Raw genomic sequence first — 20,283 nt, 5'->3', positions numbered from 1 at the left:
TGGAAGAGCTGGGTGGAAGAGTTGTGCAGAGAAATGGATAAAAAGAAGGGATGAGACTAGAGGAGCTGAACAGAGAGCTGGTTGGACCAGACTGGGCGGTTGCAGTAGGAGGAATGTGGGCTATTTCTATACCACTACTGTCATCTGTCAAGAGGCAGGAACTGTCAAAGAGAGTGTATGTGTATGTGTGTGTGTGTGTGTGTGTGTGTGTGTGTTCCTGTGTGTCTCTGCATGCTTGAGAGCTGTGTGTAGGAGTAATGCCGAGGGGAAAAACAATTACTACACACCTACCAGCCACAACTGCAGCTTACATGAGTGGGACACAAGGTGCTAAAAGCACTGCGGCTGCTAACAGTACTGACACTAACTGTACTGTACCGGCCATCAGAAGGACACAGACACATCAGCTAATGGCATGTCTGTCATCATGGGACCTGGAGAGAGGAAAAGGCTCTGTGGTATGTGTTTTATTCACAAAATAAGGATTTGTCTTGTGAAAGGGTTCTGTTGAAGCAGATGTAGGTGTCTTATTTTCAACTCTACATGGACATGGAGTTTATACACTGAAGTGAATGTGAACATGAGGCTCTTTGGGGTTTTGTTTGTTGGTGTGTCACCAACTCTGACACACTCACCTGGCTTTATTACATCACTCTTAACGCTGGGTTACATGCATTTGCAGCAGCCACACCGCAATCTAGTTTTGGCTGTGCTGTGAACTTGTCTAAGTGCTCCCTAATTAGCTTGTGGTGGGAACGGCCTTGTTTACAGGGTTGCTATTGCTACGGGAAAACCAGCCCAGTGGTCTTAATCACAGCAGGCATCCCCTCCATTGTTACGCTGAAGCCTGGTGAAAATCAAGGAAGTGTTTCACTGGCTTTGTTCGCAGTGGGTTTTCTGTCATCGTTTCAGCCTGGATTGTCACTCTCCAAAAGACAATACAGGTTTTGTTGAGTGAAGTTTTTAGCCTGGAGTTGAGGAAAAGTAGTAATTAACTACAGATACGCCATGGTTAACATTAAAGGCTAATCGTTTTTCAAGGTATATTGTTAGATTCATTAGATTCAATGATGTTTTTGACACTGCCTTTCTGTGTGGTATAAATAATGATTCCTCATAGTTAATTGCTATATTTTAATACCAGAAATTATCTATGTTTTAGTTTTTGCATGTTTTACTTCTTCTGGCTTTGAGTGTAGCTCAAAAACTGGCTAAACAATGCATTAGTTAAGCCTTTTTAAGGCTACATTGGCAGTAGATTGACATTTAGTTTGAGGAGGAGTGTGATGATTGACTAAATTTTGGTCAGCTTTCTTGAGAAGATCCCAATTTCCCACAACCCACAACCGTAGTGAGTTTGTTTTACATGTTCTGGCTACTGTATAAAGAAAACTGAACATAGCTGCAAAACAGACATACCATATTTCCCAGCCATCTGCAGGTTCATGTTATTCGTTTTTTCCCCCTCTTGCTTTCCATTCAAAGTAGAATTGCATGTAATTGCAAATAATGCCTTTATTCTGTCAACATTTTTTAGATTCAGGCATCTTGTTTGAATCACACTTTATTGGAACTGCCAATGAACAAAACAGATTGGAGGCTCTGCTTTTATTTCAGTGTAAGCACCCACGTGGCAGTGGAGAAAGGGTGATTAAAATGTGTAGTGCAAATTAATGCAACATTAAACATTTAAAATTGTAAAGCGTTGGCCCAGTTATGAATGCAGTAACTAGGCAGTTGATTCTTAAAACTCTGCACATCAGAGTGTCCTTGAATGCACCATCAGAGACAGCTTTCAACTGTCTGCTCACAACTGGATAAAATAATCAAAAACATAAGGACGACTAAAAAACATTCAGTTAACTAGTCAGCATCAACATCAGCCAATACAACAGGGGTATCGGTATGCAAAACCATCTTCTCCGCTGCTCTCGGTGCCAAGGGTATTGGAAAGGCATGACTGTTAAAGGCTTTTAGTTATTTGACTTTGTGATCTGCCAATAAAGACCCGTCTGTCACGTGAATCAGATCCCAATCGGCCCAGTATCTCCAGAAGCATCAGACAGTGAACCATCTCAGGACTGAGGTCTTCCTATCTGCACTGGAATGATGAACAGGGCAGTAATGCATTATTCAAGAACCTGAGTAGTTTTCATTAGCTGATTGGGGTGTGAAGGTTCATCCACAGTTACAGCAGCAGCTCTAACATGTGTGTCAGCACTGCTACTGACGCCATGTTAAAAATATTAATAGTTGAGCTTTACAGCAACAAAGACAGTGATCACTCCAAACAAGAACGTCATTGAGATTATATCAGCGTGTAGCATGAGCAGACCTGAAACACAGCTTCTGTTATCAGTAGCATGAATAATTTGCATGTGATGTCTGTTTTCCTTTTTATGACCCCAACGACTGTCTAGAGCAGGGCAAGTCATAAGTTATAATGGAGTCATGAGACAAGCTAATTAAATACCAGAGCTGACATAACCTGAATGCTGTGAGACTTCAGAGTGATTTGGTGAAGTTTTTCTACTTTATGAAAATTGTTTTACTGTTTTACTGCATTTTAATATTATGACATTAAGAAGAAGAAGGATAGTAACTCATGTACTCGTTTAGAGTGCAGCCAAACAAACTGAGCTATGGGGCACATTCTTTTAAAAAGTCAATAATTTGCATGTTTTTATCACAGAAATGGGCTTTGTTTGCTTTGACCTTTTGAACGTTTGCTGTTTGTTTTTTACCAGCAGCTGAACATCAGCTCATGGAGGCTGCTCCATCTTGTTCCATTACTCCCTGCGATATTTGAAATTGATCCCATGACTAAAATTTCAAAAGTAATCCGTGTCTTGTTTTCTAGAAGCATCAGCACTTACTTCAGTCACAAAATACATCACATTTCCTGTGGCTGCTTCACAATAAAAGTCACTCTGTAGTGTGGCAGTTGGCGGACCCCGCCACTAACAACTAAAACTACTAAAACAGAGAGAGAGAGACAGAGAGAGACAGAGATTACTGAATGTTAACGCATTCAATGGCTCATGTTAATGTCAAGAAATGGTATCAAAAAGGACTTTGAAATCATGAAAATCTTAAAGGATTATAACTTTAAAGACAATCACTAATGTGCATTATTACATAAGCAGTGCCCCAATCAATTCAATCTATCTATACACTCTCTGTCAGCATATACATGGCAAATGTCCATGCTGTTTAGAGGCACATTAATCCTGGCTGGGCTCGTGTCATGACATTACTGACCTTTTCCCTAACCCTCGGAGGTGGTGTTTACGTGACAGGTCACGGATGACCCGGGGAGGAGAGGTAAAAGTGATTGTGACATTGGAACTGGGAACGTATCAACTCAATGAACTTTCCTTTGACAAAAAAAAGTCTTGGCCACGTGTCTGTCGGAGAAAACTGCAGCACAGTGGCCGCTACTCTTCCATGCTTGCTTGAAGACTAGTGGGGGGGGGGGGAAGGCTAAGCATGCAAGTTTGAACTATTATGATGATGTATTGATTGTTTCGAGAACAGCAGTCTCCTAAGTCATAATATGAAAAGGCTGAGTGGTGTTGCTCTGGTAATCTATGTGGCCATGCCTGGGGTTAAGCATGGAGTGTTTGTATATAACCTAATATGGATTTTTTTCAAGAGGTTGCTCTCTATGGGAATACACACTCACACACTCACACACTCACTCACTCATAGATTCGTAGACTTTCATGTATAATGCATCAGATGTGCAGTCTCGGCTGTACTGTAGTAGTTGTCCTCACAATGATATCAGATTACTCTGCTTTTTCCACATGCAACAAAACACACACAGCGGGGGAATTGTTATCCAAAACAGAGTCTGTCTCCTCAGACAATCTGTCCCTTTCTCCCGTCCAGGCGAGCTGTTTCAGCCAGAGTAGGAGGGATGGAGGACTTTTTGCGCATTACAGACGTAGGTTGCCTGCAGGGTCTCTTTGCTCTACAATTACTGCTTTATGAGGCTGCTTAACTGAAGCCAAGGAAAGAGAGCAATGCAGGCATAGAGTGCGAAGATGTCTGGTGGGCTGGTATCTGTTTCTACATCACTCTTGAGTCCTTCCCTTTCTTTGCTGTTAAGCAGTGAGAGCATCCTTTTGTGTCTTTGTTTCTTTCACATGCAGACGTTGCCTCTTTCCAAATTTCTCTCTCTTTTTTTTTTTTTTATCCTATTCAACCTCTCAGACTCTTAGCTGGGGGTTCATTTCTACAAACAGAATGCAGAAATGCATTTTGAATTCTTGTTCAGATGCTGAGTTTCCCAAAAAGTCATGAATACAACATGATGTAAGTAAGCAAATAACTTTATACAGCACCTGTCAAGAGTAGAGATGTAACAAAGTGCTACACAAAGTAGAAGATACATACAGACCTAAAACACAATGACACCATAAATCGGTATAATTACAATACAGAAACAAAGGCCAGTCTCAACAGATGGGTCTCTAGCTGCTTTTTAAAAGTGACCAGTGTCCACAGATCTTAAATCCAGAGGAAAAATGTTCTAAAGCTTCGGGGCAATAACCCCAAGAGCACGATCTTCGTTAGTTTTCAGCTTTGACCAAGAAACAGCCAGCAGAGCCTGATGTGAGGACCCTCAGAGACCTGCTAGTGATGTAGGGCTTCAGGAGATCTCTGATACAGGCTGGTGCCTGACCGCAGAGCTCTTTTAGTAATGTGAAGTGATGATGCATTACAGCCAGCAGCCAAAGTGTAAAAAAAAGTGTTATGTGTTGGCCTAAAAAGACTAAAGATTTTTTTAACTGAATAAAAAGAATAAAAAGGAAAGAAAAAACTGGGGGGGAAACAAATCTCTCTGCAAACATCCAATTCCTCCACCCACACAGTCTCAACAACCTCTACAGCCTTACAAAAAAATTAACTCTGTATAAGAATATAATAATTGCAGACCTACACTTCATCAGCAGCTGTGTTAATGTCATTAAGAGCAGTTACAATTTGCAATTTTTCTCATTACTGTGAAGCCATTAAAATCTTTTTTTGATATCTTGACAAATTAAGGGTGATCGTTAACCTGCACAATGCTGACATTATTCATAACCCGTTGGCTTGTAACCCACTTAGCACCTTCCTATGATCTAAAAAAAGTTGTTTTCTTTCTTTAAGTCTCTTTTAAAATTAGTTCAACACACCACTCTGTTCCCCTCTCTTCTGCCCTCCTTGCTTTGTTTCATCTTGTAGAAAAGTTGGTAGCTATTGGGTGAGCATCACTGTGTGTGTGAGAGAGATGATCACACAGTTAAAAAAGCCATCTACACCCATCTGGATCACTGCTCTCTTGACTGGCTGCTCGCCTGTGACAACGTGAGCTCCAAGCCTGCAGAACGTAACAACCTAATGATCCATGATGGTTCTCTCACTTTGTCTTACAGAGCAAGACAGAGGAGAGGGAAGGAAAAAGAGTGTGAGAGAGGGATTCAGTACATAGATAAAGAGGAGAGGAAATGACTTTACTTTTCCTTTTCCATTATTTACAGTCAGAGGGGAAACAACGCGGGGGGAAAAAAACGTCTGAATTGCAAAGCTGCTTAGTGCTATGATTCAGTTGGGGGATTTGAATCTGCTCTCACCCCCACTTCAAGCACTGGGGTGGAGGCGGACAAAGGGAGAGATTGAGGGGGAGTGTGTGTGTGTGTGTGTGTGTGTGAGAGAGAGAGGGAGAGAAAACAGCGTAGGAGAAGCACAATCTGGTATAGCTCCATGTGAAAATGACCTACTTCCTGTCAGCCTGCTCTCAAATGGATTGCTGTTTTCTGATGTGTGGAGGAGAGAGGGGGAGGTCCTCGGAGGGGTCGGGGGGGGGGGGAGAGGTTGACGTGGCACGGTTAAATGAGCGATAAGTAGGTGGCTCTGGGGGACCCACAGTGTAGAATAAAATAAATGTCATGTGTGTGAAGTGTAAATTCTGTATGCATGGCTTATACAGTGTGTACTCACCTGTGTATACACTGTGTGTATGCTCACCCAGTAAAACATGCATGTTGCGTGATGTGCTGCTCTCTCTGCTGCGTTAATTACCCCAAATGAGGGCTCGGCACGAGTTGACTATTAGAAAGCCAATATTTTGGGGGGCAGGCTTCGCCAGATGCTCAGTGGACTGTGTGTGTGTGTGTGTGTATTGAACATACAGGATGTTATTTATGGAAGTGATCTGCTTTTCAACAAGGAAAGTTTCTGTGTTTTTAATTTGGTTTGGAAGAAAATTCTCATGAGAAACATCCTCCTCATATGTGGGTTTTGTGTAATCTACTTCTAACACCTGCTGTTTATTTCAATACACATGAAGACAAATCCTGGGTTACAAGAAAATGGCTGCAGTATAATGCCTACAGTATATATACAGCATACAGCATATCCATGTAACTGCACGTACATACATAAGCATATTTTATGATAACAATGTATCAAATGACAATGTGGAAACAATGTGACAAAGTGAAAGAGGTCCCTCGTGATAATGAACTTACAGAGAATTATCACCTGAATGAGTTTCAGCTCATTGTTAAGCCACCCGGCCCGAAGCTCTACTGTTCTGGTTGACTTTCACAGCTCTCATAGTGTTGTTTTTCAGTAAAAATGCTTCCTAAATAGAATATACTTCCTGCTCAGCACCAAATGTAAGACCGGCACAGTTAGATAGGTGACCATAGTGGAACATTTAGTGGCTAAAGAGTCAGATATTTCCCTCAGGACTTGGTGGAGACCAAAAATAGAGCTAAAAGAGAGTAAATATTGGACTTACATTCATCAGGTGGCCAGAAGCACAACTCCTAATGAACGATAATAACAACTGACTGTGTTAATAAGCATTGATTTGATTTTTAAACAAGTTTGCCATATCTTCTTAAAAGCTGATGATTTATTAATACTGCGTCCACAACTTGTTTCTGCTGCCCTCAACTGGCCAAAAAAATCGGGTCATGTTCGTTTAACAATATAGAGCTTTCACTTCCTCTGCAGCTTCAGACCAGATTTCAACATTTTCTGCCTTCGCCTTCAGCAGCTCTTTGTTCTGAATAAATAATGTCCAACCATGAAAGTAACCAATGTGTTTGAGAGCTTCTCCAGCGAACAGAAAGCAGTTTTATGCACGGCGTGGAGACCTAAATTTTAAGTGGAGAAAAAGAGAAGAACCAGGAAAATTAAAATCATATTTTAGATCTTGAAATGTACCGAGTTTGCAATTGTATGAAATCCTGCCTGTTGGTGTATTATTTAGGTCATGAGTCTCTGGGATGGATTCATTGAACAGGTATGCACCGTCAGGCTTAATCCCTTTGACTCTGACTGGCTGGTCGGAAGGTGAATTAATTTAATCCATTCTCATAACCCTGCCCCTCCCTCCCTCTCCCTCTCACACATGCTTTTTCATTTTCCCTACTGTCTGTATTTTCCAGTACCTGAGGACCTGTCTTTGGAGGAAAGAGATGAGCTGTCGAATATACGACGCAGGAAAAAAGAGCTTCTGGATGATATTGAAGTGAGTAACAGTCTAATGATTTTTTTTTTTTGGTCAGCACAAAGTTATTGTAAGTAGGACTGGGCATTAAGATCAAAGTGTTGAATGTCTGAATACTTGTGTCTCATGTCAGAAAAATGTTGCATGTTGGCACCAGTCGCATACAGCCTTATTTTGATGTGTCAGTATATTCAAAAAGTGGACCTATTGAGCTGCTCACTATCTACTGAAGGTAGAAATGCACGATTATGCAATATTGATTTTAACCGTATCACTCATCCCTACCAACAAGTAACCACGTCATTAGGATTAGGCCCTTTGCTCTTAAGTACCATAAGTAAATGAGTCATTTTGCTCTTTTCTTCTCTGCAGCGGCTGAAGTTTGAGATTGCAGAGGTAATGACCGAGATCGAGCAGTTAACCTGTGTGGGGGAGAGGTGAGTTCTTCTTTTTTACTAATTGTTTTAGGGCTGCAGCTCATGATCATATTCATTATTGAATTATCTGGTAATTATTTAAATGATTAATCGATTAATAATTTTGCCTGTATATGATATTTGAGAATGCGCATCACCATTTCCACAGCCCAAGATGACACATTCAGATTCTTTCTGTACAATAAATAGTGCCTAAGATGTGCAGTTTACAATTATATGAACCAGGTCTTCACAAACCCAAAGAAAATGAATGAACACTGAAACAAAACAGAACATTTGCTTAGCTGGAACCATCAAAAATGTGGTGTTTTTGCTTGACTTAAACCATTAATCAATTATCAGAATTGTCAGTTTGACGAATTTGCATCAATTCATCGACTAATTGTTTCTGGACTGGTTTGTTCGCTCTTTTGCCTTCTCTGCTCTTCACAAGCATTGAACCTTATAGTTACTTAAGCCGTGAGCCTCACACCTGTTGTTTTGTGTGCGTGCGTGCGTGCGTGTGTGTGTGTGTGTGTGTGTGTGTGTTAATCCTCTTCTGTTTGAGGAGTGAAGTGGGACAGCCCCTCGACTTAACCAAACAGTCTGTATTCAGAAGCTTTCATTCGATTGGTTAATGAGGTGGAGTGAGGCCTTATGTCTGGCTGTGTGTGTGTGTGTGTGTTCGTGAGTGTGTGTGTGTGTCCCAGGTGCAGCTGGCAAAGGGACTCTGCTATTTTGGGCATACAGGAAGCGTAGGCAGCATGCACAGACACACAAAGGTGGAGATATCCCTGTGGGGCACATGCAAAATGTGTTTTGAAGACGAGTTGCATTAAAATGGTAAATTCTTCCAAAATGGCTGCAGGATGAAGAAAATAGATGCACTCTTTGCTTATGCACAACTGCAGTACAGGTACCATTAAATCACATGCAGGCACGTTTACCTTGTTTCCATTTTTTTTCAGTTTAAAGCCTCCGTACACTCAGTCCTCAGAAGTAAACAAAGTCATGCTACATCAAAAGCCATGACAAACTGACCTTCTGAACAAATACAGCAGCTTCAGGACGCCACCACACCCTTAACTGTCACCTCACGGATGTTTCTGTGTGCTTTTTATTGCAGCAAAACCACGCAAAGAAACAAACAGATCGCCATGGGGAGGAAGAAGTTCAACATGGACCCTAAGAAGGTCAGGCATCTGATTCTTTGTCAGAAATAATTACTGATTTGATTGATCCTGTTGAACAGCATTTTGAAATATATCCAAGCCATCCATGTGGGCTATAAAAACAGACTAAAACAAGTAGCTGAAGTGTGAGTGTTGTCTTTTTTATATTTTCAAACAGGGGATCCAGTTTCTTTTAGAGAACGATCTGCTCCAGAACACTCCAGAGGACATTGCACAGTTCCTCTACAAAGGAGAGGGGCTTAACAAAACAGTCATCGGGGACTACTTAGGGGAACGGTGAGCTCTCCAGTTTTCCTTCTGTTTTTCTTCCACCATTCTTTTTCCTCTCTCCATCTCCCTGTCAGATCTGCCCTGCATGTGTTCAGACGAGGGCATAAAGCCCCAGGAAATTGGTAGTCTAGATTCATGGAGCAGAGTAGCGACGGGAGGCCATGCCAGTAAAATAACTGAGTGGACATGTGGTTCTTATCGAAGGGAAATCAGTGGGGATAGGACTGTCAAAACAACAGCGGTTTCAAGCTGCCTGATGCAGACGACACACAGCCGTTCTGTTTCAAACTGCTCCAGCGACATGGCTGCAGGATTTTGCTTTTCACCTTGACCCTGACATATGTGAATCTGAGTGTAAATAGTTAAACATGTGTGACATGTGTCCTTCCTCTCCTCCAGGGATGATTTTAACATCAAGGTCCTCCAAGCGTTTGTGGAGCTTCATGAATTTGCAGACCTCAACCTCGTACAAGCCTTAAGGTGAGTTAAAGACCAACATTTGTGTTGGGTGTATTCCTACACATACTGGTGAGAAGGTACGATGAGATCCCCAAATCACGCAGTTTGATGACTGTTTATTCATGTTTACAGTGTTTTTCTAACACGAAAAACCTTCCATTGGTTTTTTACTTTCTTAGCCTTAAAAAGCCTGTAAAAAACTAATGTAAAAAACATATGGTAGGATAACTTCCAGTGAATATCCATATACCATAGTATACATTTGCATCAGTATTTCATCATCTGTCACTGTATTTTCTTTCTCTTTTTTCTCCCTGCTTTTGTAGGCAGTTTCTGTGGAGCTTCAGACTTCCTGGCGAAGCCCAGAAGATTGATCGTATGATGGAGGCGTTCGCCTCCAGGTACTGCCAATGCAATCCCGGCGTCTTCCAGTCCACAGGTACCAGCCAGACACACGCACACACACACACACGCGCACACACACACACACACACACACACACACACACACACACACACACACACACACACACACACACAAGGCACCACATATGAGTCAGACTCAGCTAGACAGTCAAGAACAGATAGCATGGGCCAGCCAGACCACGTCAGCCTCAGATCAATGGTCCTGTCTGTCTTCCCCCACTAGACTGCTGGACCTGTTTGAGCTGTATGAATCTAAATGGCATTTGGCCGCAACACTGGAGAAAATGAACACATTGACCTGACCACATAGATGTATCTATTTTCTATCTATTTTGATGGAGGTTTATTGTCTTTATTGTCTCGGTCTGAACTTCGCTGGACCAACAGTCTATTTACTTCTCCGTTTTCCACCGTACTTAGCAGCTTGCTTGCTAATCGCAGTGTAATCACTATTTGTGTCTCCAGCAGTGATAATGAAATTGATCACCAGTCAATAGTGGTCATTAGTGCAGTCTTAGCCTGTCGCACAGCCTGCTGCTCCCGTGTTAACCGAGCGAGCGTTTAGGAGGACACAGGTGACAGCTCAGGTCATGAATATTGATGTGGCGCAGTGGTGACACACCCAGACTTGGTTATTGGTCATCTCTCAGGACTAGTGCGCTCAGGGTCGTAAATTACAGTGCAGAGGATTTTGACTGGGGCAGTTAGTTTGTGGATGGATGAGACGGAGGATAGTTAGCAGGAGTTATGATGTGGAGTCGCAAGAGCAGTGGACTTTTCTCTTTGTAACATGGACTTGGAAGGTGCCTTGAGTATGTGTGTCTCAGAATATAGGGCTCTTTGTCTAATAAAAAGGAGAGTTTAATCAACAGAGTCCTACATTTGCTGATGGATGGCTGTCTAATAAATCACAAATCATTTGTTCTGTCACCTCAATGCTATTTTAATAAATTAGAGAAATACTTTCCACTGTGTACCTCGCTATCTCTTTATATATACTTTAATAAGTACTCACATTTTGGTTTTACATTTGGATTATCAGAAGAAAATGTTAGAAATGTTGTTTTAAGGTTTGGATATTGTTTTAAAATTAGTACATTTCTACAGTGAATGATCTTATAGTGTTCGTACTACAATATCAATAATTTAAACTAGATGAAGTGACAAAGTTTTATATAATTTCCTCATTAAACCTCAAACTTGGCCTTTTGTGTTACTCTGTGTAATTACCTCCACAGACACCTGCTATGTCCTATCATTTGCCATCATTATGCTGAACACGAGCCTGCACAATCCCAACGTCAGAGACAAGCCCCCCGTGGAGCGTTTCATCTCCATGAACAGAGGGATCAACGAGGGGGGAGACCTCCCAGAGGAGCTACTCAGGGTGACAGCTTTGACTTTATTAGTTCGCCATATGTGACAAATGTATCCAATGTAGTGTGTGCAAACACTGTGTCGGCAACACACATGTAAACACTACTATGACAAGCGAAAAAGTAAAGTACAGCTTCTGTTTGAAGCTGTGTTATGAAGTTGCACACAAAAAAAGAAACCTATAGGAATTTCTTCGACACGCAAAGCACAGAGTCATGCTTCAATAATTGAGATATCTGCAGCTCAGCAGAATTAGATCTTCTCCCCAGATAATGATGCTGATGATCCTCTGTGATACCCATGTGCTGCAGGCATCAAAGTGCCCTTGGCTTCATTTACGTAGAAAAAGACACTTTGTTAAAAAGACTCCCAGTTCTCAGAGTCACTGAGGTATGAATCATTGTCTCCAACCCTGAAATAGAATCTGTCGATGTCTTGTTTAATGCACCGTTAATCTGAAGGTTGAGTTGATGTGATGCTCATCTGGAAGTGTTAATGTAAACTACTGTTTTTCCATAACGGTCTGTCTTTACGTTCTTCTTTCTTTATCCAGAATCTATACGACAGCATTAAGAGCGAACCCTTTAAGATCCCAGAGGATGATGGGAATGACCTGACGCATACGTTCTTCAACCCAGACAGAGAGGGCTGGCTGCTTAAATTAGGTTAGTATGAGTCTCTGCACATTCCTATGCCGAGGGAATGCAAGACATCCTGGGTGACTTTATTTTGTTACCCTCCCATTTTCTTCCTTGCTACAACTGTGTCTTTATTCCCATAGCTGAGTGAGAACTTCGGGACAAAGTGAGGTTAATGGCACTCACGCCGTCTCACTTGATGCTGAAGTGTCATCAATTAGATTAGATCCAGTTCATGACAAATACTTTACATTTTGAAATGTGTGGAGTTAAAGACAAAGTTAAAGATCAGATTTTTAGCGCTTGAAACATCAACAATATTGTGTTTGAAGCATTCACAGTGTGTAACAGACTGAGATGAGATTCATAAATGTATCTGTGTAACATTAATTCTATTATATATGTGTAGACACTCTGATTTATAAAGCTTTATGGATGTCTCTGTTTTATAAAGCCACACATTATCACCTGTTTTCATATTAATACTTGAGATGGGGACTTTCACCACACGACTATCATGGCCAAAATAATTCACAATAACATTATTATTGCATTATCTATAGAAAATTAAATGTGTTTTGTCCCTTTTTTGCACATGAATTACACTCAAAATAGGAGTGTAGGGAGGTGGAGATGGAGTCTGTAACCATAACTGTACAAAAAGAGTAATTATACGTAATGGATAGTAAAATTAATACCAGATGAACTGACAAACAAAAGATCCACAAAACCAAACATCTGCCATCAGTACAATGTCACACTGTTGTCCTCTTTCCATTTTTCACATTCTCCGTCTACAGCAAGTTTTTATGAATGAAGACGAGCATGTTTAGTTCAGTAGGGTTTCAAGCTGGAGCGAAACAGTGTGTGAATGTGTACATGATTTTATCATATGTGGGTTATTAACATGATCTCAGTATTTCATTTTCAGTTATCATGGTAAATCCTGGTATATCGCTGCACCTCTTCTTCAAACCATCATCATAAGATCAGTTATATAGCTATATCACTCACAAAAATGTGTTTTTGTACATGTTTATACATCTGGAAACTTGTGAATGTCGTCTCAATGTAGTTTGGGAAGGAGCACACACTGCATTTATTTGTTCTGCGTGAGTTTGTGTGTGTGCCAGGGATTGGATAGGGTTGAATGTGTTTCCAATGAGGTAATACTAGATTTTTGGTCTTGCTTGTACTCTGTTTTGCCATTTGTTCCCGTTTGTTTACACATGTTTTTGATTTGCTTTTTTGCTCAGCACTACATTACCGACGTACATTACCGAGGAATCCCGTCGATCCAGCGACCTTTACATACATACCTGGCATCTTAACGCCTTTCAATTAACTCCTTTTTCCCACACTTTTAATTGTTGTTAGAGGTTGATTTAATAGTGAACATAAAGTTGTTTAAGAGCCTGGATATTGTTTGCCAAAGGTTAAAGGGCAAACTCACAGCTGGTGATCAGGTTTATTGCCATGTTCACACTCACACACACGCACACACACACACACACACACACACACACACACACACCTAGCTGTGACCTGCACATTCCTCTCACTGTGAGTAACGTCTCTGTCGTCTCATCAAACTAGTGAGTACGAATGCAAATAGCCCCATTGTGGCTCACAGACCTAACATGATTACATTCTAGTACGGTTCCTCCCTGGAGCCATTTCCCGCACCAGTTCTCACTCTAATATTTCTAATTTAACTCTCTAAAAATAAACCCTGGAGGATGTGAAGGAATAAATGCCTTTTTTAGCAAATCTCTCTCTAAGCTGAGCGGAAATTTGGCCACGCTAATTCAATAGCCAGAGTCTATTGAAATGTAAGGAAACCCGGAGCTTTTGTAATTATGTGTGGCCCATATAGGCTCATGTGAGGCGCCACGAAACAGGAAATGCTGCAGTGAAATGGTGTGTAAAAAGTGTCCGTAAGGGATGGTTAGCATCGAGAGGAACTAATCAGGAATGTGAGGCCAAAGCGCGCACACAGGAAGTCATCAGAAAGTGCTTGTGCTCATGTGCACGTCGTCAGGTTTTGATTCATGTTTTCTGCAAATGTGTGTGTGGAAGCTCGGGTTAGCATTGCATAACCTGCATGCACACAGCACACATGTGTCTCCCACCAGGAGAGCCTCCTCCAGCTCTACATCTCTGAAGTGAGCGCAGCTCTTCAGTCGCTGCCAGAGGCTGAATTCTGCTTCAGACCAACATGCTGGACATTTGTGCTTGCTCGCTTTTTGCTTTTTTTTTTTTTTTTGGATGTAGATTGCTCAAGTTAGCACGTGAGGTGGAGAGCTTGCTCTAGGGTTTGGTGTGTGTGTGTGTGTGCGTGTGTGAGAGTTTTTGTGTTTAAATGTCTGTGTCTGCATGTGGGTTCCTTCAGGGGTGCTTTAGGTGCCACGTTAGGTTCATCTCAAGTGCTGTTTGCTCCCTTCTCCTGAGAGCCAATAAGGTTTTATCCTGTAGCCTTTAAAAATGAATAGGCAGAGTCAGTAATAATTTATCAGTTGCGCAAGTCATCATTTAAGGAAGCTCAAAGTTAGGAGAGATGGGTGTGGTGGGTTGTAATCGCATACCAGTGTTCTTAAAACTGGCTTGTCTGCTTGTTCCAGAAAGTGAACTTATCTCAGGTTTACTTTTGAATCTCCAGCCACAGCGGAAACATTACAGCAGCTTTAAGTTGAATCACTGCAGCATTTTTTTTTCCAATAAATTTTCTCTGTACGTTGCATGCTTTTATTATCCGATTGACAATACAGAGGATCTCATATGGGTTTATAGATGGCACTCATAGAGTGTCTAAAGATGAACATAAGAATTATATAAAAAGTGATTCTTGTATAAAAAAAAAAAAATCCACTTTTACAATCCAATGTTAACACAAAGCACAGCCTTATAAATTACCTTAAACTTGAGATCAGACACCCATATTGGCTTTTCAATGGCATGCACTGCACATTAAGTGCATTAAGTAATTATACATGTGTCTTGTGATCACATGACATGATCATGAGGTTGATTGCAGCATGTCTTACACAGGAAATTGAATTACAGCAGTGAAGTAATGAACAAACATTTAGAATTGGGGAGGTAAAATATTTTTTCATGGCTTAAAATATGATTTAATGTCAAAAAGTTTTAAGTTTTCAAATAATAATACAACGCTACTTTATGATATCTACATCATTTTTAAAGTGCACAAGAATAGGGAAATGGGTTGGATGTGGGTCGGCTTCATTAATGTCACATTGAGGTCACATCCCTGCTCTTATTCCTGATGGGAGACATTCAGTCTGTCACTGTGGCCTTTGTGTCACTTCCTGTCTCCTCTTCCTCTTCCTGTCAGGGGGCCGAGTGAAGACCTGGAAGAGAAGGTGGTTCATCCTGACGGACAACTGCCTCTACTACTTCGAATACACAACAGTGAGTGTCACACTAAAATGTAGTTTCGATGGGAAAAGTGCCTCTTTGCGAGGATGTGTGCTGGTTTCCGTGTGCGTTTGTGTGTCTACTAAGTGGCTGTTTAGGGCCTCTCAGCCTCCAAATGAAAGGAAAAACGGTCTCTGTTCATTTTGACTTCATCATTTATTATTTCAAGATACACTTAATGAATATACTCTGATTAAACCAGCGGGGAGGACATTAAGGACATTTGCGGGTGCCATAACAAATTCTGGAATTATACCGAAAGGCAAATTTTGTAGTTTGAGGACAGTGTGACAAAATTAGGATGTAGATTTAAAATTTGAATAGCCTTTATGTGTTGTGCCTCTACATGTTTTGGTATATTGCAGATAAATATTTCCATATTCAGTCTTAAAAGACTTATTCCCATAAGTCTTTTATGAATGTACCAGTAGCCTGTAATTTCCACTTGTGGCTACTGTGGCTGCTATTTAGCGAATTCTTTAATTGTTACATTAATACTTGCTGTCCATTATTGCCTTGTACACGGGGACTTACGGGAGGTTAAAAAAACAGTCTTTGGTTGGCTCCATTTTGCGGTGAAGAGTGTTCATTCATCTGTATATTTTCTTCACGGTTGGTGGCCACATGTTTGTTTGTGTTTGTCTATTTGTGTCACTCTCCGAATAAGTTAATATGTGCGTCACTGAAGATTTTTATCAGTGCCTTTGCGTCCCTGCTAGCTGCTGGATCAGCACTGTCCTCTCTGTACCCTGGTATTATCCTTGAGGACGCTATCATTATGTCCCGTCCTCTGGTCTGACTGCTCCACGCACACATTATCTGCTCCGTTAAAGAGCAGTGGGGACGAGGGAGGAGGGGGAGTGCAAGGTTGATTTCCATACAAGCAAAACATGTCACAGGATTTTATCCTCTTTTCCCTATCTCTATCTCTCTATCTCTCACACACTGCTCCTCTATTCTCCTCTCTCTTTCTGTCTCTTTCTCCCCTTTTCGTCTTCATTTTATACGGCACTACCATCTTTGTCATGTTTAGATATTCCTTTCTTGTTTGCTTGCTTCTTACTTTGCTATGAGCGCCTCTCTCCGTATTTACTTGCTGATTTTCTCCCTCCTCTCATGTTTCTGCCTCTCATCCCTCTCTCCTTTAGGACAAGGAGCCTCGTGGGATCATCCCACTGGAGAACCTCAGCATCAGGGAGGTGGAGGAGCCCAGGAAACCTGTGAGTGTTGCCTCATTAGAGACCTCATCCTGAGATCATATGCCAAGTATCTTTTCTCCTCTGATAGTATATTTATTTGATGTTTATTTGTAAAAAGTGCATTTATTTGGTCGGTGTCAGTCAGATTTCACCATCTCACGGTAGCATATTATTGATGCCCTGGTCTTTGTCTGTTCTCCAGAACTGTTTTGAGCTCTATAACCCCAATCATAAGGGCCAGGTGATCAAAGCCTGCAAGACGGAGGCAGATGGGCGGGTTGTTGAGGGCAACCATGTGGTGTACAGGATATCAGCGCCCACACCGGAAGAAAAAGAAGAGTGGATTAAATCCATCAAGTAAGACTCCTCACACTTAAAGTGTGTAAAAAAGCAATAGTGTGACATTTTGTGAAATAAGTTTATTCGCCTTTTTGCCGAGTTAGCTGAGGATGTTCATTCATCTGAGGTCTTCATGTGTTGCCTGGCAACCTCACGGTGACGAGGTGAATTTTCTGCGCTTGGCGTAATCAATCATAAAATCAGAGCTATTTGTTTTTACGCTCAAATTTAACAGACAGACACGATGTGGTATCAGTCTTCTCATCCAACTCTCAGCAAGATAGCAAACAAATATATTTCCCAAAATGTACAACTAATATTCCTTTATAAAGAGGCGTAAATGAGGATATGAACTACAGTTAGAAGTCCATTTTCTTGTAGTGGGTGATTCACTCAATGAGCTGATCACTGGGACAAAGCTGCCACTCTATAGTGGTTATCATATTAAAATATTAACTACAGACATAAACCTTTTCAGAAAGTTTTGATGTAGAAAATATACATTTTGCCACCTTGAGTGGTACCAAAATCCTGTCAGGCCCACAGACTATAGAAGCAACGCTGATGATGGGGTTCAAAAACAGCTAAATCCATCCTGAGGAAGTCATTCCAATGTTCGATCTAAATAAGAGGAGAAAAGTGAGGTTTCTTTCTGTCACATACTGCACATACTGTAGCTCTCGGTAATAATAACCTTGCATTCAGTGACCTAAATGTTGCTCTGTAATCGGCTGCATAGAAGATGGTGCAATGTCAAAGAGAGTTGGCTCAGCAGAACAGGACACTTGTGTACTGTAATATAGTGCAACCCCCCCCACCCCCCCTCTCTCTCTATACACTGAGAGAGTATTCACTGGGGAAATGATGGGGGATTAGTCACTGCTCATAGCACCCCAGGGGTGAGCCAGCAAACCTATCCAGGAGAGGCAGCTCCAAACTGGGCTGATACATTCGCAGCCACAGAGGCTAACGAGCCACAGCTTGCGCTTCACCAGAGGGGTCCAAGAGGACTTGAGGTCTGGGGAGATAAAAGGCGGTTTATGGAAATGATGATTTTTTTCCCCCTCTTTTAAAGTATACACGATCACTGAGGCAGCGATCTATCTGCTTATCACACAAACACACAGACCTAGATGATGGTGGACCAACTGGGTCAATGAAGTAAGCAGGCACTCATAAATTGATGCAATGTGCTGGTGAATGAGAAAAGTATGTATTTTTACATTTCGTATTTCCCATTCCATTAAATGTATTAGGTTTTTACATATTTGTAAGGACAGAAATAGAGGAAATGTTATTACGCATTAGTCACGCAGCCTTCCTTGGATTTGATCGCTCTACAATAGAGTTTTTGTTTCAAAAAATTGGGTTGTGCAAAATGACAATGAGCACTATGAAAGAGCGGGATAGTCATCACATACAGACTCATTCTTCAGCGCGTGGCGTTGTAAAAGGAATCAGAGATATCCGCAGTGGGGGGTTGAGCCTCTTCTTGCTTTGTGCTGGTGCTAACAGGATTTAGCAGCCGTGAAACTGGGCTCCTCAGTAGAGCCCAAATGGCTTCCTGACTCACTCGCTGTCATTGTGCGCTGCCTTTCCATCGCGCTGAAAAAAGGGGAGCAGGAGAACGCGGAAGAGTCAATAATCTTGAGCACCATTGTTCACACTCCTTCAGACCTATAAACCTGCTGAATAGCGGGAGGCAAAGTGTGTGATTGTGTGTTTTACTACGTGCCTGCCAGAGTTCTGGATGAGGTTCCAGCACACGAGAGTACCAAGAAAAAACTTGGGAGGGGGGGTTCCTCTTCAGAAACCATGGAAACCAAACTAGGTCACTGCACAAACTTTGTTCTTTTTTTTGATCTAGTTAAGGCAGGGGTTTGTATAAATGTGCCTACATTTCCATATCAAAGATGCTGGAGACCCTCCTCTCATGTGGCCGTATTATTTATTTCATTGCTGTCCTTTGATTGGCTTCTTCTCCAGGGCCAGCATTAGCAGAGACCCCTTCTACGACATGCTGGCCACCAGGAAGAGACGCATCGCCAACAAGAAGTGAAGAGGGACAATCTTCTCAACCTCCATCCCCTCCATCTTTCTCTCCTTCAGCCCATGAACGCATAAACCACAAACAGCAAGGCTGCTTCACCACAGCATGACTGTCAACCCCAGAAAAGACTTTGCCCCTGAAGACAAACCTCAGTTTCTCCCCTGGACTATCTACAAGTCATGTGTGCTTGCTGGGGAGACATCACACACTACTGAGGGGACAGCAGTGGTCCAGGAAACTCAGATATGTGGACTCATTTCTTGCATGGAGCAGCACACCAACAGCCAAGAAGCCAGTTTGGTTCTCCTCCATCTCATGCACACCCCCTACCTCCCCTCTCATGGTCATAACATGTTTCTAGGTTTCGCTAAAGCACAACTGCCATGTTTCAGGTGCACATGCATGCATGTGGGTTATTATAGACAAATACGTTTGTGTTTCTCTGTGTGTGTGCGTGCGTGTGTGTGTGTGTGTGTGTATGCAGCCGTGTGCATGCTATCAATGCACACAGCATTTACAGTATGAGTGCATCAGTCATACAAGCGTTCCCTCCACTGTGCTTTAAGAAAAGTCGATGTAATTCAAAATCAGAGTTCAGATGTGTGGTCAGCTACGCCGGGGACGAAATGTGAGGGTGAAGAGGGATGTTTGGAGGAAGGAGGGTGGGAGGAGGAGACAGATGGACACATTTGGGAGGAGGTGGGTAGATCAGTGCAGTGTAACCTCACCTGGACCATGTCGTCATCTCACTCTGGTGCTGAATTCTTCTCTACTGGTGCCATGGCTGAAGCCCTGCTCAGATTAACCTCAGAGAACAGCGCTGGCTCATGTTTAGGTTCCTAACAAAGCATCACCGTCTTGAGTCAGCTGGGCTGATTTCATTTGCTTGAGCGGAGCAGAGAATTTTAAAATGTGCATACTTTTTTGTTTTAGTTGAGTAGAAAAGGAGCTTTTGCCGAGACTTGA

General features: G+C 41.9%; 1 protein-coding gene across 1 annotated transcript in view; it reads left to right on the top strand.

Annotated features, from left to right (window-relative positions):
* cyth3b (cytohesin 3b) overlaps positions 1-19,910 on the top strand; it is a 33,981-nt gene extending 14,071 nt beyond the window's left edge. Inside the window, exons 2-13 of the mRNA XM_070847159.1 lie at positions 7,452-7,534; positions 7,886-7,950; positions 9,056-9,122; positions 9,280-9,398; positions 9,792-9,872; positions 10,178-10,290; positions 11,515-11,663; positions 12,207-12,318; positions 15,647-15,723; positions 16,878-16,949; positions 17,131-17,285; positions 19,254-19,910. Coding sequence (XP_070703260.1) covers positions 7,452-7,534; positions 7,886-7,950; positions 9,056-9,122; positions 9,280-9,398; positions 9,792-9,872; positions 10,178-10,290; positions 11,515-11,663; positions 12,207-12,318; positions 15,647-15,723; positions 16,878-16,949; positions 17,131-17,285; positions 19,254-19,326 — 1,166 coding nt within the window. The 3' untranslated portion in view covers positions 19,327-19,910. The remainder of the gene's footprint in view (positions 1-7,451; positions 7,535-7,885; positions 7,951-9,055; positions 9,123-9,279; positions 9,399-9,791; positions 9,873-10,177; positions 10,291-11,514; positions 11,664-12,206; positions 12,319-15,646; positions 15,724-16,877; positions 16,950-17,130; positions 17,286-19,253) is intronic.
* Positions 19,911-20,283: the final 373 nt, after the last annotated feature.

This window comes from Pempheris klunzingeri, chromosome 17, assembly GCF_042242105.1.
Source record: "Pempheris klunzingeri isolate RE-2024b chromosome 17, fPemKlu1.hap1, whole genome shotgun sequence".
Taxonomy (NCBI): Eukaryota; Metazoa; Chordata; class Actinopteri; order Acropomatiformes; family Pempheridae; genus Pempheris; species Pempheris klunzingeri.
This window is presented reverse-complemented; position numbering and strand designations above follow the sequence as displayed.